This window comes from Euprymna scolopes, chromosome 26, assembly GCF_053919585.1.
Source record: "Euprymna scolopes isolate OS-2025 chromosome 26, ASM5391958v1, whole genome shotgun sequence".
NCBI classification, from domain to species: domain Eukaryota; kingdom Metazoa; phylum Mollusca; class Cephalopoda; order Sepiida; family Sepiolidae; genus Euprymna; species Euprymna scolopes.
Window position 1 is genome coordinate 75,066,344 of NC_136507.1, and position 27,764 is coordinate 75,094,107.

Sequence of the window (27,764 nt, forward strand, 5' to 3'; positions counted from 1 at the left end):
TCCTTAGTTTTGATTAGCAACCTTTCTAGAGCTGATAACTCAAACAAATTATCGATTTGCAAACCTAAACTACTTAAGGAGTAGGTAAGCTCTGCCTTGAATCCAGCTTTCATAATCCTTCTTTGTCTATGAGCCAGACACAGCGGTGCAATCACAAAGACTCAACAGTTGTTTCTTGACTAGGGCAATGAATGTTGGCCCCCCACTATTGTCTCATTCCCTTCATCTAAAACTTGGCATCTTAGGGGTGTTTCATTGCCACATATGTTCACATGACTAATCTGGAGCACTCTTGTCTGATTGGTTTGAGAGTACCAAATTGACAGTTTGTCTGACTGTTGTATTTCGACTGATAGTATAAGAGCCCTAACTCTTTGGTAATGCTTAGAGCGGCTGCTCTGTCATCAGTTGTATAATACGTATCAGCATGGTTATTTATTCATTTATTTATTGTGAACTATTATCCTCATCTTTTAGTTGTTGTTTCACGATATTTCAACCAACTACTACTCTTGTCTATTACTATCATCCTCATCTTTTAGTTTTTAAACAACTAAAAGATGAGGATAATAATCCGCAATAAATAAATAAATAAACAACACAAATTACTCATCTTAATAATGAATTCCAATTAATTAATTAATATCAGGATGGTTGTAGTGCCTTGTCACACATAGAAAGAGACCCTGCACGCATCTCTTGTGGGCTTTCCCGTAGCAACCATCCTGTAAATAATTGATGGTCTACTTGTGTGTACATGTTTGGTATCATACATTTCACCCAACACCTCTCACCCTATAACTGAAACTACCTTGAAAATGCTGCTATCAAACCTGACCTAGTCATATGGAATAAGTCAGAGAAAGTTGCAACCTTGGTTGAAGTGAGTGTTCCTAATGATGGAGGTCTGAACAGAGCTGATAGAGAGAAACAGACCAAATACCAAGGTCTCATGTATGATATGAAAAGAAACTGGAATCTTAGAGAGATATCCATCATACCAGTTATTATAGGGGCCACAGGGCTTATGAAGAAGAACCTGAAGTCCTACCTATCTAATATTCCCGGTGAACCAAGTGCAAAAGAGATCCAGATAATTGCACTTAAGGGAACAACGAGGATACTAAAAAGAGCTCTTGGTTGGTTTCAATAAAAAGCAGGGCAATGTTGGCAGCGTTACAATCTTCAAAGGAAGAAAATAAAAAAAATTTAAAAAACTATAAAAAAAAATGATAGCTCAAATGAAAAATATGATCCAATTAATATATATATATATATATATATATATATATATATATATATAATTGCATTATCCATGATCACATATTTTGTTGTCTATGACTCATCAGAGTGGTTGAACCTAGCAAGATTCGAAACCAGAATCCCAGAGTTGGAAACCTGAAGCTCCCTCTGAGCTAAATCCCACGAGTGCAGAAATGCACCATATTTTTGTAGACGTTATTTATTTGTTTACTTTTGTTTATTTATTTGTTTGTTTACTTTTGTTTATTTGTTTATTTATTTGTTTACTTTTGTTTGCTTTTGAGCGAATGCAATTATTTCTACAGAAGTGCATATTTACCTAAATGCTAATTGGCAATAATTTTCCCTTTCACCAATGTACATGCATATTTTTTTTAATTTAATTACCCATGGACACATGTTTCACTGTTAACAACTTATCAGCATGGCTAATAGATACATATTTACGTTTTTCGTAGAATTTCTTATACTTGGAACCATCGTTAAATTAAGTAAATGTTTTACTTTTGTTAACAAATTATTCCAAGAACTTCTACAAGATCGATTCAAAAGTAAGACCTATTTTTTACTCAAAAATAAAAACATTGAAGAGCTACGAAGACAGAAGTGGCACCATTAAAATGAGCGATCTTGTGGACTCCAAAATTTATTTTTCTACATAGTCACCATCATTCTCCATATACTTTTGCCAGCGACGGATGATGCCTCAGATGTAAAAGTCACTCGCATATCTGTCACCACCCTGAAATTGGCGAACCCATCTAACCCTGCTGACATAAACTGCATCGTCTTTATAAACGTTCAACAGGTGTCTGTGAATCTTGATTAGTTCAATTTTTTCTGCATGGAGGAATTCAATGACGCATCTCTGCTTCTGATGCACGTCCATGACAGGGGTTGCTTTCTTACACTGTCAATATCTAAATAGAGAACTAAAACTTTCGTGTCATGAATGCATAAGTTCAGTCATCATAACAATGCGATTTGCAATCCCCTGATTCATTCGAGCGCGGAATAAAAAAAAAAGTAGGCATTACTTTTGGAACCTGCCTCATATTAAACCAATAAATCAGCAGAATTAGGGAAGTCATATTTTTCTGAAATTTTATTTGTTAATGTTTAATTTGATATCCAGTCAACACTGAATTAATCTGTTAGTGCTTTATATAAAAAGAAAAAGAATAAAAGAAAAAAAAAAGAAAAGAAAATTTAGTTTAACAAACTTTCTCCCGAGGCAGACAGACGCCACAGTCTGTCCCCCAACGGTGAGTGACCTAGACCCGTGCAAGGCAGAGACATTTAGTTTTCTTAGTTTCTTTTTTCTAAGGTATTTCAAACATGCAATGATGGCATGGGGGGGCGGGGGAGGGGGGATAGACTGCCATTTTTTTTTTTTTTTTTTTTTTTTTCTAATTACTCACCTTGTTTAGATCTGCAATTTCTTTTTCGAGGTCGGCGATCCTCTTGTCTTTTTCATGAAGTAATTTTAAAAGGCGACGATTTTCCTCTCTCTCTCTATCAAGAAGCTGAAAAAAAAAAAAAAAGTAAAAAGAAAGAAAGAAAATAAACAATAGCTCACAGATCAATACCTTTCTGACAACATGTTTCTGCTAGGTAGGCTACATCCCTAACAGATCAGATGCAAATCTAAAAAAAATAAAAAATAAAAAATATAGTAATTTCCATCCCCCCTCCCCCCCCCGATATATTGCAGATATTTATTTATTTTTGTTTTTACCAGGGAATCACCACTTATGAAGGTGAAAAGCCACTCAAGGATAAAAGTTATTGAGATGAAAAATATTATAACAAACTTGAAAATAATGAATAAAATTGAAAAATATCAGCTTTATTAAAACATTCAATATGTTACTCGTTCCATGGAATTTTCACAGGTCCTGCAAGTCTATTACTACAGGGTGGAGCAGACCAACTTGCTTTTTTGTTTTAATTGATTGACAAACATTGATTGACTCTCATTTAGTATACTAAATGAGAGTCAATCAATGTTTGTTTCTGTTATGTTTGACGTTCATCTTCGTCGCCAACTGTTATGTTTGCAGGTTGAACCAAATAATGTACAAGACAATACAAATGAAGACTCAACAAAACAAAGGTAGATCAATAAGAAGTGTATTAGGAAAAGTATATTTACATTATATTTACATAATGGTTGTCAGGTAAGAGAGTCTTGGCTGGAGAACATATCTGCTCTCGGCTCGGCCTTCGGTGGCTTCTGGTTAACACACAATCAGACTAACCGAGTCTTGCTATTTATGTGTAATATTATCCACATATGTAAATGAGTGGGTGCCACCACAATAGTTTCCCTAATATTTTTTTTAATAAATTTGCTTTAGCAACACAAAATACCCGTTAAAATATACTTGGTTCAAGGATTGAATCCTTTTTATATGATCTTATTGTTCTGATGCTATAATAACTTTTTATTATTCATCATTTACTTTATATATAACATAAATCTCACCTGTCTGTTTAAATATATGTACATAAGTATGTATGTATGTATGTATGTTTGTATGTCTGTCTAAAACTATCGGCAGAGGCGACGTATTTGCATAAGATTGGTATTGTTTTGAATTTCGACCCTTCGGTTGACAAATATCAAAAATTGGCTAAAAACATAAATTCCTTCACCCTCAACTGGGCACTTTTCTACAATGATGGGCTCGCTTTTTTCGCTGATATTTTCAAAAGTCATCTCGTCTTTTCAATTAACTTTGTCACCCCCCGGTTTGGCGATGGGCGCAACAACAATAACGTCAGTTTTTTTTTGTTTTTTTTTTTCACATTCTTTGCCTCCTTCGGAGTATAGGTTCGAGCCTGCCTGCCTACTACCACGTTTTTTTTTGCTCAACACACACCTCCAAATACCTGGGCAACGCCAGGCACCCAAGCTAGTATATATATATATATATATATATATACCTATATATATATATATATACCTATATATATATATATATATATATATATATACCTATATATATATATATATATACCTATATATATATATATATATATATATATATACCTATATATATATATATATATATATATATACCTATATATATATATATATATATATATATATACCTATATATATATATATATATATATATATATATACCTATATATATATATATATATATATATATATATATACCTATATATATATATATATATATATATATATATATATACCTATATATATATATATATATATATATATATATACCTATATATATATATATATATATATATACCTATATATATATATATATATATATATATATATACCTATATATATATATATATATATATATACCTATATATATATATATATATATATATATATATATATATACCTATATATATATATATATATATATATATACCTATATATATATATATATATATATATATATACCTATATATATATATATATATATATATATATATATATATATACCTATATATATATATATATATATATATACCTATATATATATATATATATATATATACCTATATATATATATATATATATATATATATACCTATATATATATATATATATATATATATACCTATATATATATATATATATATATATACCTATATATATATATATATATATATATATATATACCTATATATATATATATATATATATATACCTATATATATATATATATATATATATATATACCTATATATATATATATATATATATATACCTATATATATATATATATATATATATACCTATATATATATATATATATATACCTATATATATATATATATATATATATATATATATATATATATATATACCTATATATATATATATATATATACCTATATATATATATATATATATATATATATATATATATATATATATATACCTATATATATATATATATATATATATACCTATATATATATATATATATATATATATACCTATAACTTGGTATGTATGTATATATATATATATATATATATATATATATATATATATATATATATATATATATATACATACATACATACAAAGTTATAGGTATTCAAGAGTGATAACTGATGAATTTAATAAGGTAATGAAGAGTGCTCAATAAAAGTAGGCAAGATATATTTTTATTGATAGACAAATTTATAAGGTCGCGAGATTGGACATGCTAATGTTTCGGACAGATGGTTGGTTAAGATCACAAGTCCTCATCAGGCGACTTAGAAAAAGTTTGTCTTCCACAGAAGAAAACCAGTTCTCAAATGAATAATAAGGAAACTATTTGTTTAAAAAATAAGGAAACTATTTGTTTAAAAAATAAGGAAACTATTTGTTTAAAAAATAAGGAAACTATTTGTTCATGGTGAGTTGGATTTTTTTCACACTAAAAGCCTACCTTGTGTTTAACTCTACCCTTGTGGGGAGGCAACTAAATAGGAACTATTACTAAAAGAGTAAAAATTATGGGTGCTTCTATATTATAATAACGAAAAAAATATTGAATTTCGAGTGAAACAAATGGTATGTACATAATTATCAGGTCTCAAATAGTAACATATCAAAAAATCATGAAAAACGATAAGGTAGAAAAATAATTATTAATGAAAAAAGAAATTTGTAAAATGAAACAAAAATCACTGTTACACTTACTAAAAAAAAAAAAAAAAAGAAGTTGACAGGGGAGATAATTAAGTTCTGTTCCTTACATCACGTAATGAACATAATTCCAAACGACTAACAAATTTTATTCCTCATCTAAACTTTATCAAAAACCGTTTTTCATTAATAATTATTTTCCTAACTTGTCATTTTTCATAATTTTTGGATATGTTACTATTTGTGACATGACAATCATTGAAATTCAATATTTTTTTTTTGTTATTATAATATAGAAGCACCAAGTTATGTTTTTTGTCTTTTTTTTTTTCAACCAACCAGATCATTAGAATTCAAAATGTGTGATGCGTTTATGAAACAGAAAGAGTGTCAAGTCGTTTCCATTTTTGTATTAATTCGGGTCAATTATTTTTTAGATTAGGATTCTGTATTATTTGGATTGTTAAAACTACTGTGCTCATCTTGGTTGTTATTTGCACGTTTCAGTCTATGTAATCCCAGAAATATTACAACCTATCTCTGGCTAGGTCTTTATCCCTCTTATTATGAAATGTATACTTAAGTAAATTTGGTACTTAATCAATATTATTTTGAAACAATGAAAAAAAAAAAAAAACAAAAAAAAAAACAAGCCGAGCATGTGTGGGTCTCCCTTCCACGAGTGAAAAATCATGAATAGATGAATGATTTAGGGGACAATTTTACCCCTATAATGCCCACCCAGGGGAGGAGGCAATCAGAGTTATCCCGAAAAATCCGTTCTGGCAAAAATTTACTTTTACCATGACTAATATTTGTGCAAAATTTCTGAAAAATCCAAGGCGTAGTTATTGAGAAAAATGCAAACAAACAAATGAATGGGAGTGAATTACTAGGTCCAATCCCTCGTTTGTGGGGAGAGCAAAAAAAATTTAAGGGAAAGGGAAGCATATATATATCAGATACATATATCATATATCATATACATATATCATATACATATATCATATACATATATCATATTCATATATCATATATCATATACATATATCATATATCATATACATATATCATATACGATATATCATATATCATATACATATATCATATACGATATATCATATATCATATACATATATCATATATCGTATACATATATCATATACATATATCATATACATATATCATATATCATATACATATATCATATACATATATCATATACATATATCATATACGATATATCATATACATATATCATATACATATATCATATATCATATACATATATCATATACATATATCATATATCATATACATATATCATATATCATATACATATATCATATACATATATCATATATCATATATCATATACATATATCATATACCATATATCATATACGATATATCATATACATATATCATATACATATATCATATACATATATCATATACCATATATCATATACCATATATCATATACCATATACATATATCATATACATATATCATATATATGTATATCATATACATATATCATATATATATATATATCATATATATATATATCATATACATATATCATATATATATATATATCATATACATATATCATATACGATATATCATATACATATATCATATATCATATACATATATCATATACATATATCATATACATATATCATATACCATATATCATATACCATATATCATATACCATATACATATATCATATACATATATCATATATATATATATCATATACATATATCATATACATATATCATATATCATATGCATGCAACATTCTGACTTTTGGTCATTGAATACTCTCACTTACTGTTTGCTGTTAATGCCAGCCAATATGGCATTTATAGGTACTTACTTTCCTTGCATTCGTGTGTTAATTGCTGGTGGCCTGGAAGAAAGATGCTAGCCTACAAAGTCAAAGATGGCTTTGTGACAGAGTTTGAATTTCCTGACCAGCAGTAATTATCACTTCCTAAACTGATGATTGTATAAGCATGAAACACTAGTGTCTTTAGATAAAAAATAAATAATTGTTATAAACTATTATAGTTGTATGTGCCCCCCCCCACTAGAATGCCAAATTCTATATAAATATTTTCACAAACCTTATCTGTTGATTCGTCTGTTGAATGCATGGATCCTTGTAAACGATTCTCCCTTCCAAGTCTTCCAATATACATTGATGGCGACTCCTTTTCTCGACCATAGGCAGAATAATTCCCACTGGCCTCCGATCGCTGTTGTCTACCATCTGAAATTTGACTACTGTAGTGACCGGTCAGTTGCTGACCATCCTGATCAGAAGGACAGTATCGGTTATCTCTCCGTAAATGTGACCCCACCGATGTCTCTTGGTACTTTCCTAACTCGATCTCTCTGTGTCGATTCATTAAGGAAGAGGACGATGAAGACGATGTCGAATATGCGGGGTTCTTGGATTCATGATCACTTCCGAGGTTGCGAAATTCGGTTGTGAAACTGGGGGGTCCAGGCGGAGAGTAGGGGCTTCTCGAACTTCTGTAGGGTTTGGTAAAATTAGTCTTGGCACCAGGTGTTGGATCTAATTGGCCGACCAAAGTCAGATTACTTTCAGATTGGCTAACAGCGCTATCATAGTCTTGGTTATCTTCAAGATCAGCATCCAAATCTGATGGACTGCAAAATAAAATTAAAAAAATAGAATCATCATCACCATCATTGATTTAACAAATCTGATGGACTGCAAAATAAAATTAAAAAAATAGAATCATCATCACCATCATTGATTTAACAAATCTGATGGACTGCAAAATAAAATTAAAAAAATAGAATCATCATCACCATCATTGATTTAACAAATCTGATGGACTGCAAAATAAAATTAAAAAAATAGAATCATCATCACCATCATTGATTTAACAAATCTGATGGACTGCAAAATAAAATTAAAAAAATAGAATCATCATCACCATCATTGATTTAACAAATCTGATGGACTGCAGAATAAAAACAGGTGTTTGCTAAAATAGTCAACAGATCGATTTTTCTTTTTAAATATCTTGTTTTAAGCAACAACAACAGTACTTACTTGTCATGTCGAAAATAGTAACATGTCCAAAAATAATGAAAATTCATCGAGTAGAAAATTATGGTTAAAAGTAATTTTTACAGAAAATTGGGGGAAATGATATTTTCCCAAGATATGAACACCTTGAAGATTGCGAATACAGTGACATACTTATCTCCCTTTTTGCTACTTTAATGCCTGACATACTGTTTTAGACCATAGCAATAGCCTTTTTTTAAGGGACATACTTATCTCCCTTTTCCCAACTGCAATTGCTGACGTTTTGTTTTGAACTATATTCATAGACATTTTTTTTTTAATAAAAACACAGTAGCAGTTGTTCTATTCAATGAATTTTCGTAATTTTTGGATATATTACTATCTTCGACATGACAATTAAGTAATATTGTTTTTGTTCAAAATCACATATTTAAAAAAAAAATCGATCTGTCAACTCTATCTTAACAAACACCTAAAAACATTTCAATTTAATCATTATCAAATTAGATTTAATGTTTCGTTTTTACAGCTTTTAAAAACTGACTGCCAAACTAACCTATTTTTATCCCTCTTAGTCTTAAATCCATCATTATCATTTACTTTTCATGTTTCCTTTGAACTTTGTGAACTGACCGTGCTACCTCAACTGTTTTACATCAACTAATCCAAGAACTTTCATCCATTCTTTCAATATGTTAGGATGATTAATCGGAATCAGAAATCAGAAAAATGGGAACTCTTGGAGGGGGGGGGGAGTATCGGAATCGGAAGAATTTATGCCTATTTTCCTATCTAGAGTGCCTCATTTTGGGGAGCTGGATTTTCTCCACATTAAAAACTGACCTTGTGTCTAACTCTGCCCTCGTGGGGAGGCAAGTAAATAGGAACTCCAAACACTGAGCCAACGCTGGGCTGAAATGTTAGTATCTGATACAAAACAACATAATTTTTGCAATCATCATTTTACATATGTTGGACGACTTTTAAAAATTGATTTCCAAACTAACCAATCTCTGGCCAGGTCTTTTTGAAATCATCAGATGTAAGCCAGTCTTAAAGATTACACATCCACCATATCCTTTCTGACCATGCAACGCATGTCCTCAATCCTCACTGGTCAGGATTTGCTTCCATACATAATCACACCGCATACATTTTTATAATATATTTCAATATATACTGAATTACCTCCCTTAGGTTCACAGACAAAGGGATTAAAAAGACAACACATATGATTAAATTAAACCTATCTTTGACCAGGTCTTTATTTAGCCCACTTTCCCTCAAGTCCATCCTTATCACTTTCTCTCGTTTTCTTTGACCTACCCCTGTGAACTTTCACTGCTACCTCAACTGTTCTACATCTAAACCAAAAACTTTCTGTGCTTGTGTAGATTGGTGATCTTTTCAGGTGAAAACATTATTACATGCTTATGTGTCATGTCGAAATTAGTATAAATTACAAAACTTAGAAAAAAATGGTGACACTTTGTAATGAAGACTTTCTAGCCTTACATTCACAGGCAACCTGAATTGGGACAAATACATTGAGGACACTGCCAAAGCTGCTGCAAAGAAAGTAGGCTTCCTCTACCATGCAAGGAAATTACTCACACCTGAGAGTATCTACAAAGCCACTTTTCCCCCCCCATACATAGTGTATTGTCGACACATATAGACTGGTGTATCTATCAGACATCTCTCCCTCTGAAGGGAGAAATCTAATAGATCCCACACTCCAAGCTCTGTTCCATCACTGCAAGTGTAATGTTGCATCCTTGCACCTGTTTTACAATCTTTAATGGAATGTGCTCTGATGAACCCATAGTCTCTCAGCATACATACTTCTGACCAACCCGACAAGCAGCAAAATTTCACCTCTTCACTGTCGAGGTCCCTAAATGCTGTAAAGCATTCTAATCTAATAGTTTCTTTCCTCAGACTGCTATACTTTGTAATTCCTTCCCTATTTCCCGCTTCCTTGACTTTACTGATATGTAGAAGTTTAAATGTAATGTGAACAGGCATCTTGCTGCTCAAATCCCACAATTCCCTATTAAACATGACTACATATAATAGTCTTTTATGTCCAAGTCGCAATAAGTCTTGTTGGGGGGGGGGTGAAAGAGAGAATGAAATATTTAAAAAAAGACCAAATGTGTATTTTTTTGTATATAGATAACATTTTCAAAGACCTTTGCTTACACTTCATTGAATGCTTGAAGAAAGGAAAGGTTTCAAAATATTTTCAACGAATTATCCTAATAACTAAGAAATTGGGATTTGCCTTGCTTCTAAAATCGCCAAAAACATTCAACATATTCGATTTCGACCTATGAGGTCGGCCACAACAACTAAGTAATTCGTAAACCCACACAGATGATTTTTTTTTTAGTGGTGAAGGCATTGTGCATAACCAACCACACTCTTTGGTACAACCGCTAATCTTAATCGGTGCAATGGCTCCCACAAGACAAAGCAGACAGTAGACCTCAGGTTTTTATGTCAGAGTTTTCCTTCTCATGGATGCATGTCTTAATGAAGACTGAGGGTGCATCTCTTCCCAGTGAATTAAACGTACCTCCAGATACCAACCTGGAACGTTCTACATCCCAGCGCGATAGATACAGCGCCTAGAATTCCCAGATGGTAACTCATCTACTACTGGCCAGGCTCATTGTTGCTTAACTACTTAACTATGCTGTATATGTTTACTGGTTTGTTAATTATCATTGTTTTTTTTTCATTATTTTTATTTTTCCACCCACTTGTGTACCTATGATTTTTCAACAACTGATTACATCCATCTTCCATCTATAATATAAATTTCACCTGTCTGTTTAAATGTATGTATGTATGTATGTATGTATGTATGTATGTATGTCTGCCTAAAAATGTCGACAGAGGCGACAGATTTGCATGAGATCAGTATCGTTTTGAAGCGTGATCCTTCGGATGACAAATATTGAAAAATTGGCTAAAAACATTAATTTCTTCACCCTCAACTGGGCACTTTTCTACAGGGATGAGGTCGCTTTTTTTGCCGATATTTTCGAAAGTCATCTCGTCTTTTCGATTGACTAGCCCTAATTTAAACCTATGTCACTTCTGGTTTGGCGATGGATGCAACAGCAAAGATGTCACCTTTTTTTTTCACATTCTTTTCCTCCTTCTCGGTACATGTTCGAGTCTGCCTGCCTACTACCACTTTTTCTTTTTTTTTTTTTTTGCTCAACACACACCTCCAAACACCCAGGCAACGCCGGGAACCCAGGCTAGCATACATATAAATATACAGATATAAAAACTTGAATGCTTACTAGACACTATCTTTGAACGTCTAAGGTTTCTCTGTGCAGAGTTTTGTCAATTTGGCATGAGGATATTTTTCCCTACAAGTAAATCCTGACTAAATACTCAAAACAAAAATTAATAATTTTCCTCTCCCCAATTGGCCATTTTAATATGTTATAATATGTCATTCTTGTGGTGTCTTGGTCTCACTGGATCCCAGGACAAGAATTCATCCAGTCTGATGGATTATCCAGCTTCATGCTATTACTTGAGGTAACATTACTTGGAGAAGGTGTACGATTCCTTGTACAAGCCATTATAAGTTGGCCATACTGAGGAGATCTTATTTATACTCCGAATACTATCTTATTTTGAATATTTGATCAGGGTTGACCTGTAGGGGAAAATATTCTCATGCCAAATGGTCTTGATAAACTCTTGTACAGAGAGGCTTTACACATTCAATGATAGTGTCTAGTAGGCATTTAAGTTCTCTCCAGTAGGCATTCAAGTTTTCTCCTATATGTATATGTTAATACATATACAGGGTTTTCAAAAAGTCTCTGAAAGGTTTTGAACTTAAATAGATTCTTTATTTTTGAGGATATCTTTCTGTAATTTTAACGCAATCTAACTAAGACACTGGGAAATTTAAAAAAAAAAAAAGGAATCGTACACTTTCTCCAAATGATGTTACCTCAAGTAACAGCGCAAAGCTGGCTACTCCACCAGACCAGATGAATTCTTGTCCTGGAATTCAGTAGCATTTAAGAGGTAAAGTTTTAGGGTGTCCAAAAAGTCAGTGCAAGAATTGAAGGAGAACATCAGGAACTAAATAAGGGAGTTAAATTGCAATCCAGAGATTCTGCAATCTGTCATGAATAATGTTTTTGAAAGGAGCACAAATATGCGAAGCTGAAAATGGGCAACATTTAAAAGACATTATTTTTCATAAATAAAAATTGCTTGAGTTTGGTTTTTCTTTTTTCTTTTTTTTTTTTTTTTAAATTTCCCAGTGTCTTAGTTAGATTGCGTTAAAATTACAGAAAGATATCCTCAAAAATAAAGAATCTATTTAAATTCAAAACCTTTCAGAGACTTTTTGAAAACCCTGTATATATATTAACATATACATATAGGAGAAAACTTGAATGCCTACCGGAGAGAACTTAAATGCCTACGAGACACTATCATTGAATGTGTAAGGCCTCTCTGTACAAGAGTTTATCAGGACCATTTGGCATGAGAATATTTTCCCCTACAGGTCAACCCTGATCAAATATTCAAAATAAGATAGTATTCGGAGTATAAATAAGATCTCCTCAGTATGGCCAACTTATAATGGCTTGTACAAGGAATCGTACACCTTCTCCAAGTAATGTTACCTCAAGTAATAGCATGAAGCTGGATAATCCATCAGACTGAATGAATTCTTGTCCTGGGATCCAGTGAGACCAAGACACCACAAGAATGACATATTATAACATATTAAAATGGCCAATTGGGGAGAGGAAAATTATGTTCCCAACCTTTTTATTAACTCGATATTCGAGGTGTGAAGAAAAACTTTAATGGAATATTCGGATATGTACATATCACGTATAGAGAACAAGTATGAGCCTCGGGTTAGGGGCACTTTGATTTCTGAGAACTTTTGCTGAAATAAAATGAAACACAGAGAAATAAATGTATCACCGCCCCCCCCCACCCACCCACAATATAAGAAAAAAAGTGTGCTGGATGAAACCATTTTAAGTAATGAGGGGAAGCGAGAAAGGGAACAGCAAGTCAGACAACTCCCTGCCACACCAGAAAGAAATTCTCCACTTTAAATAAAAAGTCAGCGGTTGATGCCATTTATTTTTCTCTTTAGGTCATCAGAAATGATAATTTATATGCAAAAAATTTAAGTACTGATGTAATTCTATGAATATTAGTGTGAACACTGGTGAAGCATAACTTTTTGTTTAACATGATTTCTTATCCTCTGCTTATCCCACTATGTGCTTCTATTGTTTCTAAACAGTTCACCTATAATGTACCACACTTCTATAACCTAGAGTGACAGGCAGAACCCAAAGACTCAATGGAAGTCCTATATGTTCATACCCCAGCTACAAGTGTAGTCCTAGGTAGTTCAGCTCAAACATCCACCAAAATACTACACCGCAGTCTCGGTTACTTTCATAAAGACAGGGTTGATACAACGCTGGATGCAGCAGTTGATGATCTCGTCTATCATTCGCTGACAAAGATCATTCAACTTGGTTGTTTTTCCTTAAGTTCACTCGCAAGTAGTAATAATAATAATAAGAAGAAAAAGAATCGACGTTGACTCTGGTCGCAGTTTTTGTATAAAATTAATTATTCACAAGATGAAAAAAAACAAAACTAATAATGTACAGTTTTTCACACGAGAATTAAAATAAAAAATAAAATGTCAAATTACAACTCTTTTTCTGATAATTACAATAGTCAATGAACAGGGCGGCCTTGGTCTTGTTTTCAACAACTGATTTCTTGTTCCCAATTGGTCAAAGGGGGAGTGCTTTCTCAAACGGGCTGGGGTGGTGGACAGTCTCCCTCTGACTCCAAGACCTGAGTTCAAACTTATTCCAGACTGATTTTCTTTGCTCTGCAGTATCTTATGGATGGAGGTTAGTGTGGGTTGGAGCAGACATGGGTTTTCCATCTAACCAATCATTGTCCAATCTGTTACAACTTGGTTCGTCCTGACTGGATAATCAGCCACCTCTCCCATACATACCGATCAGGTAACTTTCCACTGAACAAGGGTTCTCACAATTTTCTCAATTTTCTCAGTCGTTGACCTCAATCTCCCAGGTCAAAATTCTAGCCTAAACAATCGCTAGATATCTCCAAATAATTACTTTTACAGCCATATGATTTTATATTTCCGACTTTGTTTTTTCCGTAACAAAAAAAAATGTACTTCCCATCGGCCACCATGCCATCTCTCTAACTAGCAGGGTTATCTGCTGTCATCCCGGACCTACCATTAAAATAAAAAGGTTCTAATTCCTTTTCTGCTGGCCCTCTTTTGAGGCAATTTTTAGCCATAGCTCTAATTCAGCTCTTCTTGACCACTCCATAATTGTTATCTAGTACTTCAGCCTTTGTTATTACCGTTTGAGCTATCACCAGATGGATAAAAAAAGGCTAAAAATTAAGCCATTTCAAGCTAAAAATGTATACGCATGGAAGCTCAGAAGTTAGTTGAATTACTCTTGCCAAGGTCAACTTTTTTCTTTTTTTTTTCAATTTTGACCACTTAGACCAGGCTAAGACTTTGACCACTTTTACAGGCTAAAAACACTTTGACCACTTTTACAGGCTAAAAACAAAATCCAAAGTGTTTTTGAAGACCAAATACTCTATATATTCTTTCAAGTCTGTAGAGAGGAGTTTGGTAGAGTCATTTCACACATACACACACACACACACACACACACACACACACACACACACACACACACACACACACACACACACACACACACACACACAAGGTCATATATAAAAACACATCAATGTGCTAGAACGTTTTCCTAAATTCTACGCAATTATACAGAATGTAGAAACCAAGCATAAAAAGAATTAAGTGTAATAGCGAAATGAAATCAACCTGATAAGAACCCATAAAAAATAAATAATTAATTAATGAATGCTAGTTTTTCAAAGGAATATGCAAATTAGTTGACCTTCATGAAGTTGGTCGCATATCTATAACTGAGTATATCAAGAAGTGCGTTTCAATAATTTTTATATAGGAAAAGTAGCAAGAGAGAAAAAAAATCAACTGTATAGGTATAGGGATATACAAGGGGCATTCCAAAAGTAATGCCTCCTATTTTTTATTACGCCCTAGTGGATCAGAGAGAATTGCAAATTGCATTGTTATGATGGCTGAACTTACGCATTCACGACCTAAAGGTTTCATCTCTCTGTTGCAGATATTGACGGTGTGAAACTCTAAGAAAGCAACTCCTGTCATAGATGAGTTCATCAATTTCAGAGTGACGACAGAGCTGTGAGTGACAAAGTGTGCTTCAGATGCTCGTGCACAGACGCCACTCCACCACTGGCAAAAGTGCATTGAGAATGACTATGTAGAAAAATAAATTCTGGAGCACAAAAGGTCGCTAATTTTAATGGTACCACTCCCGTATTCATGGTTTCTCTCTTTTTATTTAGGTAAAAAAAAAAAAAAAGATGAATTAGTTTTAGAACAAAGATAAACAAAATAATCTTTATACAATAACCTATCAAGATACTAAAAGCTCTACACGGATAAGAGGAGCAAAGGATACAAAAAAAATAAAGGATAACAATTCAAAGTTAAATAAAACTTTATTAAATTACCAAATCAATAAGGAAAAAAATATATAAAATATGTATATGCTAATAAACAGATAAAATTCCGACATGTAAAAAAAAAAAAAAAAATTACTAAAGATTTTGGCCACTGTTTCGTTTTTTTGTTCAAGTTAAGAAAATAGCTAAAAATCATGTTGCTCATGTACGATTCTTAACAAATTTTTTTTCACTTTTGAAAACGCCCACGAAATAGTGGGCGAAATCATTTTTAATTCATAAACACACAGGGTGAACCAAAAGTAGGTGGGCAATATTGTAAACCTTACTACCTGTGGAAGTAGCACTCCTGTCATGATAGAGGCCAACTAGAGTCAGCCATCCGGTCACAATAAAAATGGTCCTGGCTACCTATAGTCTTAAAAGAAAAAACAGATCAGGCTAAATTATATTTGCTTTGGTTGCTTAATATTATGGAGATAGTTAGCCAGGACCATTTTTATTGCAGCCGGATGGCTGACCCCAGTTGGTCTCTATCATAACAAGAGTGCCACTTCCACAGGTAGGAAGGTTTACAACCTACTTCTGGCTCATCCCCTGTGTGTGTGTGTGTGTGTGTGTGTGTGTGTGTGTGTGTGTGTGTGTGTATACACACACACAGGATGATTACATTCTGATACAAAACCTATCTTAGAGCACTGCCAAACACATAAAGTACCTTTGTGTGACATTTCATAAAAATCGGCCCAGCCGTTTTCGAGTCCATAGGGAACTAACTCACACAGACACACAAAGTCCCTTCCATATATACAGGGTGAGCCAAAAGTAGGTGGACAATGTTGTAAACCTTCCTACCTGTGAAAGTGACACCCTTGTCATGACAGAGGCCAACTACGGTCAGCCATCCAGCCGCAATAAAAATGGTCTTGAACAATATTAAGCAACCAGAGCAAATCTAATTTAATTTGATCTGTTTTCCGTTAAAGAGTATAGATAGCCAGACCATTTTTATTGAGGTCGGATGACTGATCCTAGTTGGCCTCTATCATGACAACAGTGGGACTTCCACAGGTAGGAAGGGTTACAACATCGTCCACTTACTTTTGGCTCACCCTGTGTGTGTGTGTATATATATATATATATTCTTATAAATTTTTTTTTTTTTTTTGTGTATTCATATTCATATTAAAAACCCGTTTTTCTATTTATTTAAAAAGAAAATGCAACTTTGTTATATATGGGTTGTGGAACTGTATTTATCTGCAAAAGATCTAGCTAATTTGCATATTCTTTTCAGCATTCACTTTAATTAATTCCTTATTAGTTTTTTTGGTTCTCTTATGGGATGATCATCTTTAGTTAACTATTACGTGTAATTTAATTTATGCAGATATTCTACATGATTTATACCTGCGTAATATTTGCATAAAAAGGTTATAGTAAACACAAACCTCTTTCTATATATATTTATGTATGCGTATATATTTTTGTTTAAAAAATTTTGCCTACCAAATTCCTCTGTCAGTTTTTGGTCTAAAGACATTAAACTTAATATATAGGGTATTTGAACCCATGCGAAACTTTATATTTGGGTTTTAGATTAGTGCAAAAGTGTGAAAATCAAAAAAATGAAATTTGCTAGGCAAAGGTCAAATGACGACATTACAAATATGCATGCATAACATAATATGTTTTAATTTTTAGCCTTGCAGCAAACATGTCTTCATAGCTCAGGCATTAACATCAAAGGAAAAAGTAAATCGTAAGCTAAACGTTTTGGTCCGATTCTCGATGGTGGTGTATGAGTCATTTATATTTTACCCTTTTAAATCATTACTATATACTAGGTTCAATATAATAAATTAATAATAACGAAATCTGTCTTAATCAAAATATCATATTTAAATGTATTTTACGACTGGGCAATGCTAGGCGGCCTGCTAGTATATATATATATATATATATAGTAATTTATAAAATATATATGGCGATTAAGCTACACTGAATATTCGGCGTTTCATCCACTCTAGGACTCCTCAGGCTTATGCGCGAATTCTGTGGTTGTTTAGCGTTTTTATACGATAAACAACCACAGAATTTGCGCATAAGACTGAAGAGTCCTAGAGTGGATGAAACGCCGAATATTCAGTGTAGCTTAATCGCCATATATATTTTATAAATTACTAACTAGCTCTACCTACGTATTGAGCACTTTTGAAGTAAATACTTAAAGTTTATGCATAAATCTATACTTTCGTATATTAATTTTATGTGAATAAATTAAGTAGTAATATACATATATATATATATATATATATATATATATTTGTAATCATCGACATACAGTCCTGTTTCCTGTTTCGTTGTATCACAACTCATCAGTGCCGCTATACTAGCACCTCTCCCACTCCAAGGATTGAACCTAGAACCATCGCGTTGGCAGTCAGCAGTTCTACCGATCGACTCACGGAAGCAGCACCTGTAAATTATCTCACCAAATGTCTATTTAAACAAGCATTTGTCCACTACTTTTACAGTGCTCTAACCACTTGTTTATAAACAAAGAGCGAGCGTTGCATTTTTCAGCTAATTAAGAAGCGGGTGAGATTAAAAATGTAAAACTTTTCCTTCTTTGGGAAGCTACTTTGCTTTGTAAGTACGTTTATCTCGGTGATTAACTGCATCAGTTTGCTTCCAAGAACTATTTGGGGAATTTGAAAACAAAACTGTATTCCATAACCATGACACCTCATCAGTGTTGATCAAACACCACCTCCTTAAATAAAACAACAAAAACGTTCTGGATATCGGATCTAATCTTTGCTCCAGATTAATCTTTTGCTAACCTATTCATGTTATTAAAACTGTCTTCCTTCCTTAGATGTCTTTAAATGTTGCACTGTGTTTTCCCTTCTTATTTCAGGATACATATCTGTTGATGAACCCCCAAATCCCCAAAATGGGGTTTGGTAAAACAAAGACGAAACGTTGCTTAATTATACTTAAATAATTTAGCAAACCATTTCTGTACTTCACTCTGGAAGCATATCTTCCAAAGTAATATGTAAGAATGTTTGTTTTGTTATTTTGGAGGTGGGTGGTAGATCGGCTAACTGGAATAATTTGGACCATCGTTGATGGATCGGCTCCACATTTTCTGCGTGGAGCCTATTTTGGTGGGAATTTTATCTGTGGAAACTCGAGTGAAAGAATCCAAGATAAAAGAAAAGATTTTTTAAAAGGCACGAAATTTGCCTTCAAGGAAGTGAAATGCAACCAAGCAACAATTTTGGCTGAGGTGAAATGATTTTTGGGTTTGGATATGGAAGTTGAAAGAAAGAAGGAATGAAGAATATGAAAGAAGAGGAGAGAGAAGAGTGGTAGGTGAAAAATATAGAAATAGAGTGAGAGAGAAAAAAAAAGGATAAAGTTGGAGAGAAACGGAAAAAAAGAGATACAAATGGAGAAAAGGGGTGGGAGGGTGGGAGGAGGATAGGAGAGGGAAATGAAGTGGGAATATAGGGGGAAACAAAGGGAGTGAAGGGAAGAGAGAAGAAAACAGAAAGAGAGAGAAGACACAGAGAGAGAGAGAGAAAAAAAGAGTGAAAGAAAGAAAAAAAGAAAGAGAGAGAGATAAAGAGACAGAGAAAGACAAAGAAGACAAAGAGAAAACAAGAGACGGAGAAAAAAGACAGAAAGAGACAGAGAGCTAAAAAGAGATAGAGACAGAGAAAGAGACAGAAAGAGGAAGGGGAAAGAGTGGAAAGAGAAGGAAGAAAGAGAAAAAGAGGGGGAAGAGAAAGAGAGGGGACAGATAGATGGAGGAAGAGATAGAGAGAGGCTAAGGGAGGTGGGAGATGGAACAGAGAAAGAGGAGGCAAACAGAGACGGGCGGGGACGAACAATGAGGTAGGGGGTGAACAGAGAGAGCGGGAAAATAGAAAGCAAGGAGAAAATACAGAGTAGAGGGGAGATAAAATACAAGGACATATAGAGTATAAGTATATGCTATTTGTTTCTGACAGTTGGTTTAGTATTATTAGACTGAGCTATCATTCAGGAGAGATGGAGAAATCTACACGATTATAGCTTATTGGCTTTCTGCAAGTAAAGAAAGTAAAGAAAAAATGCAAAAGAGGAATGATAAAAAAGAAAGAAAAAAGATAAAAAAGAAAGAAAAAAGATAAAAAAAAAAGAAAGAAAAGGAAAGAAGAAAGAAAGATAAAAAAGAAAGAAAGAAGAAAGAAAGAAAAAAGAAAGAAAAAAGAAAGAAACACATATAAAAGAAAGTCTGATTCTATTGAAAAGAGCAAGTGCATATCTTCACGTTGTGTAGGCGGCCATAAAATAGATGGACATCTGGTTTTTGTTAGGGAAATTTTGCAGACAACACTTCGCTTCTTCTCCACAGGTAAATGAAAAGCTTCTTTTTTTTATGGCAGGTGATATAATGAGTTTTCATTGCTTCTGGTTTGATATACACGGAAAGCGGAAGAAGAGTCGATCACCAACGGCTATTCATCATCGACCCCCTCCCCCTCCTACACCATTTACTCACTCTGATTTGAAGGAAATGGGGAAATAAACAAGCAAGAATGGACTCAAGACGCATTCAATATGCACATTTAACCATAAAGACATTTTACTCTTTTTTAAATCACAAACAATGCATATATTGCCATTTGCCCGTAAGGTGTTACTATTTGAAATTATGTTTAACAGAGGACTATGAGGGGGTTGAGCAGCAAAACGTCTGTTCACATTACATTTAAATGTCAGCAAAGCAGGAAACATGGAAGGAATTCCAAAGTCTAGCAATCCGAGAGAAAAAGCTATTTGAGTAGAAGATTTTCTAGCATAAGGGGACCTCAACAATGAAGAGGTGAGATTTTGCTGCTTCTCAGGTTAGTCGGGAGCATGTATGTCAAGGGGGCATAAGTATTATGAGTTCATCAGAGCACATTCCGTTAAAGTACTTGTAAAACAGGCACAGGGGTGCAACATTACGGCGATGGGACAGAAGTTGGAGCTTGGCTGAGAGTGCGGAATTTATTAGATTTGAGACTCTTTTCTAGACTCTGCCTAAGAGGAAGAGACTAGTAGTCCATGCACCAGCACAGATGTGGTAACGATACTCCATGCATGGGTGAATGGTGGCTTTGTAGAGGTACAGGATTCAATTTTTTTCTAGACTTATTTCAAATGTATGCATAGATAGACTAACCAACTGACACACATAAAATTTCGGACCGTTTATTATTCGGGCATCACAAAGAATTTTTTAAATCATTATCATCATCATAATAGGTTTAATGTCTGTCTACAAACTGGCATGTGTTAGAGGCTTTTAGAAATTGACTTTCAAACTAACCTATTTCTGGTTAGGTCTTCATTTATCTCTTTTTGTTGCCAGAATGATGGCATTGTAACGTTAGACATGTTTACTCATGTAGACCCAACACGTTGTAGCAGAGTGCGTCACAAGGAACATAGGACAAGTAATAACTCGACTCCTCTCCCCCCTCTTCCTTTTTGTAACGACGGCATTTATTTTCGGGTACTTTTCCGAATAAACCGTGATCGTGCTTCTTCTCTCTGACCACTCAAACATTGTTTTGAACATGATCTCGAACGTGATCGTTGGTCTGTGGATATTCTCTTTTAATATATACTCTCTTTTCTTTGCATACAGTTTGGCATTTGCATCCACACTCTGTTACAATATGGCAAACTAAGGCTCATATGATGATGGGTAAATATGCAATTATTTCATGTGTCTAACTTTTACAGACATTCTATTGATTGTTTTTTTTTTTAATAGTCATCCAAAAACGTCAACCAATTACTCAAGGATAAGGATTAATGAGATGAGTAGTTTGACAATTAAATTATTATGAATGACTAGCCTGGGTGCCTGGCATTGCCCGGGTGTTTGTAGGTGTGTGTTGAGCAAAAAAAAAAAAAAAAAAAGTGGTAGTAGGCAGACGGGCAGGCCCGAACCTGTGACGTGAAGGCGGAAAAGACAGTGAAAGAAAATCTGACGTCTTAGCCGATGTCTCCATGATGTGACCGGAAGTCAAAAGCGTTGAAATTAATCGAAGTCAATCCAACGGTGACGATGACTTGCTAAAATGTCGGCAAAAAACGTCCTTGTATAAAACGGCCGAGTTTAGGATGAAGGAATTAATGTTTTTGGCCAATTTTTCGATATTTGCTATCCAAGACGTTGAGCTTCAAAATGATACCGATCTTGTCAGGATCCGTCACCTCTGTCAAAATCTTTTGTAAGATATGCAAACATTCATACATACATACATACATTTAAACAGACAGGTGAGATTTATATTATAGATGACTGTCATAAAGATTGAAAATATCCCCATATCATCCTCTGAAGACAACAGCTGACTCAGAAAGCAGCAACTTTTCCTCCTTTGTCAGAAACATTGCTAATAGAATGTTAGCACAAAAAGATAATACAGAATGGGGGGAACGAAAGTTATGAGGCTGCTGAAAATATACTCAAGGTACACTTTCTACTCTTCATAAGATTCAAACTCAATATAGTTTGAATGCATAGGCAACGACAGTATCTATCATGTTATCTCACTCCCATTTCTGGGGACAAATCTTGGGGACATTAAAAAAAAACACATACTAACCTTTTAGTTCTTCGAGCTGTATAGCTTTTGTGTCCGTGATCCTGCAATTAAATAAGGGAGACAATCTTATTTTTTTGGTACAAAAAAAGGGAAACAATTTTATTTGTTTGTGTTATAAATAAGGGAGACAATTTTATTTCTTTGTACAAAAAAAAGGAGAGACAATTTTATTTTTTTGTACAAAAAAAAGGGAGACAATTTTATTTTTTTGTACAAAAAAAAAGGAAGCTAATTTTATTTTTTGTACAAAAAAAGGGAGACAATTTTATTTGGGGCAATTTTATAAGTTCCAAATCTCAGTAACTACTAATCAGAATTTAACAAATGTAGGCTTGTTGGAAAGGTAATGATCTGAATTGTGTAGTGGGCTATGTGATATTTGCCCTTGAAATCGCACATTGAGGGGATCATCCATCATTCAGAGCCTATTTACGGCACTTTTTTACAGCCATAAAATGTTTCATAGTCATTTCTTTTCCTAGTTTTACATATGAATTACAAAATATCTGATATTTCCCCAAAACCTCTGACCTTGATGGAGTGGAGACTAAAACTTGTTGCGATGGTTTCAAATGATCTCAAATAACAGCAAACGGAGACTTGATTCCAACTATTTTTCATATGTTATATCTTCCCTCTTTGGTTTTCATACATAAAGTAAATTTCACAGTGTACAAGGATCATTTGATACTGGAGATATTCATAATCGTACCCTATTTCGAAAAGAGGGAAGACATAACATATGAGAAATATTTGGAATGAAGTTTCCCCTTGCTGTGATTTGAAATCATTTGAAATCATAGCAGCAAGTTTTAGTCTCCCCTCCATCAAGGTTTTGGGGAAATATAAATTATCAAAAATTTCTTTCTGATTCCTTGCCACACCGCTCCCCTTGTAGTGATTGTTATCATAATCAGTGGGCTGTATTTAGTTTTATTGAAATTTCCTAAGTGTTATTTTTAAAAGAAAAAAAAAAAATGCTCCATCCCTACTAATTATCATGTAGCCGACATCTGCTTGTCCCTAAGCTATGTTCTTCCGGCCCACGTCCAAGGAGAAAGACAAAGATGACATTAATCTTGTGCTCTATGAAAATGACTACGGAAATAAGAATAAAGCCTCAGGTGTAAATCCCGTTAATAAGAGAAAAGCTGCAATTTTTTCTTTTTTTTTTACTTCTCTAGATAGGTGGGTGAGGGTGGGGGTTGAAACGAAAAAAGAAAAAAACGGAAGATTTGTCATGAACGAAGGAAGGGTTGGGTGGGAAACTCCTACCCCAGACATTCCAGGGAAATCTTTCAGTAAGTAGGTTTACAACTGTGTCTTTGTGTGTAGACAGGGATGAAGGACAGGATCATCCTGCGTAACGCACCTGGTTTTCAACAATTTAATGTGGTTTGTTAGCCACCATCCCTTTTTATTAAGTACAAAAAAAAAAAAAAAAAAAACGGAAATGCACTCAGCATGGCCTGATGGAATCAATATACGAATATCTTCTTTTTTCATCGATTTTTTGTGATTGACAAAAGTGACACGTTTTATATACATGGACTTTTATTGTTCCTGATATTCATAAACAAACTCTCTGATGAAATTGTATCTGAGATGGGTATATTTGTTGATGACACTATGCTCTACAATAGACATGTGTGTGTGGGGGAGGTTTAAAAAACAAGGAAATTCCAAAGTTTAGCAGTCCTAGAGAAGAAAATATCAAAGTAAAAGGAACCTCAACAGTGAAAAGATGTGATTTTGCTGCTTGTCGGATCAGTATGGATGTTGAAGGGGGACACAAGTGCCAAGAGTTCATCAGAGCACATTTCGTTAAAGTAGTTGTAAAGCGTGCACAGAGACGAAATATTGCGGTGATGCGACAGAAGTCGAAGCTTGGTCTATAGTGCTGGGCCTATTAAATTGGAGATCTTTCCTTTCCGCACTCTATCTAAAAATGTAAGACAAGTGGTAGCAGCACCAGCTCAGATGTGGCAACAATACTTCCTGCATGGACAAATAGTGGCTTTGTAAAAATATAGGATACTGTCAGTTGGGAGTAATTTCCTAGCATAGTAGAGGGAGTTCACTTTGTTTGCAACAGCCTTGGCAATGTCTTCAATGTATTTGTTCCACTTCATGTTGCTTGTGAATGTTAAGCAGAGGAGTTTCAAAGATGGACTCTAAGTCAGGGTGTTGTCATGGCAATCGATTATTGAGAAGGTTTTACTGCATCTTTTTAAGTTTTTTTTTTGTTTCTGACGTAGAACGCGTAGATATTAGCATCTCTGTGTCAGCAAGGAATTTTATTTCCTGACTTTAATCCATTAGTGGCCGAATTAAGGGAAACTTTTAGATGTAAATGTAGATGTTATTTATTTGTTTTTGCAGTACGTTTTTCGAATGAATTCAATTATTTTATACGAAAGTGCGTTTTTACCTAAATGCGAGTTGGGAACAATTTTTCATTTTACCAAATTGGTACCCACAAATGGGGAGCGGCATATATATTGTTTTTTAAAGTATAAACCACTGACACATGTTTCGTTGTTTACGACTCATCAGAGTGGCTGAATCTTGCTAGATTCAACCACTTTGATGAGTCGTAGATTACAAAACACATGTCAGATGCAAATGTAGATATTTTGGAGTGTCCCATTCATAGGATGCTGGCAAGTAATGGGTTAATGAACCTACTGTAATACAAAGATCAAGACGTGTGATATTTTAATAAACATTTATATTACTGAAGAATAACTTTAAAAAAAAAATAGATTATAATAATACAAACACAGGGCAGCGGTGGCTAAGTGGTTAATGATGTGAACCGCAAACCTGTGTGTGCCAAGTTCAAATTCAGTTCGTTCCACAGAAACACTTTCATTAAACACACATTTGACCTCGTGTAAAACCTTCTAGAGAGGAGGTAAATTAAATAATGATATGACATTACGTGCATAAAATCTGGTTGTTTTATTTTACAGCATATCAACCTTTTTCGTGTTATTTAATGCCAAATCCAGTTATTTTGGGGAAAAAAGGTTTCATGCTTCAAGTTTTTTATATCTTGAAATATTTATTCATGGTGTTTGGTTTGGTTGTTTTGTTTTACCGCATATCAACCCTTTTTGGATTATTTAAAAATTCCAGAGATGACATGAGAGAAAAATACATGATTAGTGATATGATGACATTAAAACACCAAAGTTTGTTGCTGAAGTTCAGAAGATTATCAACAATGAACTCAACAAGGACAAGTTTCATCAAACCCACACTTGGACTTGTGTCGAACCTCCTAGAGAGGTGGTAAATAAAATAATGATGTGACACTGCATGCATAAAAAAGTTAAACAAATAATTCATAATAATTGTTATCTTTATATCTATTTTATATATATATAAAAATGACCTTGTCTGTGTGTACAAAACAGTCCCTACCAAACTACTTTGTCACTTTTTTCTACAGACTTGAAACTTGATATATGGGAGATTCACACCCATGGAACAAATTCGATTTGAATTTTTAGCCAGTAAAAATAACTGCTAAGTGGTAACAATTGAAAAATTTAAACTTGGCAAGCATAAGTCGACTTAGTGCTTCTCTATGCTTGCATAAATATACATTTATACATTAAACTATGATCAGTTTTTAAGTTTTGATACCTTGGTGGTAGATACCACTGAAAAGCTAAATGTTTTGGTTTGGATTATAATTTATGGCACCCAAGTCATTTTTTTTTACTAGCATGCTAGTATATATATATATATATATATATATATATATATATATATATATATATATATATATATATATTAATCTTTTTAAATGTTATCAATTTTCCTGTTTTTTTTTTTTTTTTTGGAAAAGATCTCAAAAGGGGACAGAAAAAAAAGAAGCAAATTGTAATACTGAAAAAAATTTTTTTTTTTTTTTTTTAAATAAGAACTGAATTTTAAATATATACTAAACCCTTCAAATGTAGGCAGACCATCTAGTATATATATACAATCAGTATCCACATAGATGACTCTTAAGTGTTTGGATCATGCGTCGTTTCTGTTTAATTTATCTCCTTTCCATAGAAAGATGTGACAAAAGGTCATGAAGTAGGATTTGAAACCACTGCCTTGAAGGAAGAGCACTCTGGCTGAACAAAAATTGCCTGGAAGCCCTCGTCAGCATTCCTCGGTAAAGGCACCTCGGGTGATTAGCAATAAACTAACACTTTTTTAAAAGGCGAAAAAGGTAGAAAACCTGGGAAGATGAACCTCCTAGAACTGCACAGGACAATATCCCAGACTGACAGATAACAAACCATCCTCAAAAATGGATTGTTCTATTTAAAGAGATAGATAGGATTTGCCTTCGCCCCTCCCCACATTTTAGGAAGAAGTGACACAAAATCAAAAAGTGGGGATTGAAAAGCCAGCACTTATAAGAGGCATAGTAAAGCATTGCCTGAGCAGCTCTTTGGTAATCCTTGGTATTTAATCTACAGAC

The 27,764-nt window shown here is 33.4% G+C and overlaps 1 protein-coding gene across 6 annotated transcripts in view; it reads right to left on the bottom strand.

Annotated features, from left to right (window-relative positions):
• The window catches only part of LOC145248189 (uncharacterized), a 296,866-nt gene that overhangs the window by 42,717 nt on the left and 226,385 nt on the right, over positions 1-27,764 (bottom strand). For all 6 annotated transcript variants that reach the window (XM_080110048.1, XM_080110051.1, XM_080110046.1 and 3 more), the window contains 3 exons: positions 23,273-23,313; positions 8,041-8,590; positions 2,685-2,789 (listed from right to left, as the gene is read on the bottom strand). In XM_080110048.1, coding sequence (XP_079966174.1) covers positions 2,685-2,789; positions 8,041-8,590; positions 23,273-23,313 — 696 coding nt within the window. The remainder of the gene's footprint in view (positions 1-2,684; positions 2,790-8,040; positions 8,591-23,272; positions 23,314-27,764) is intronic.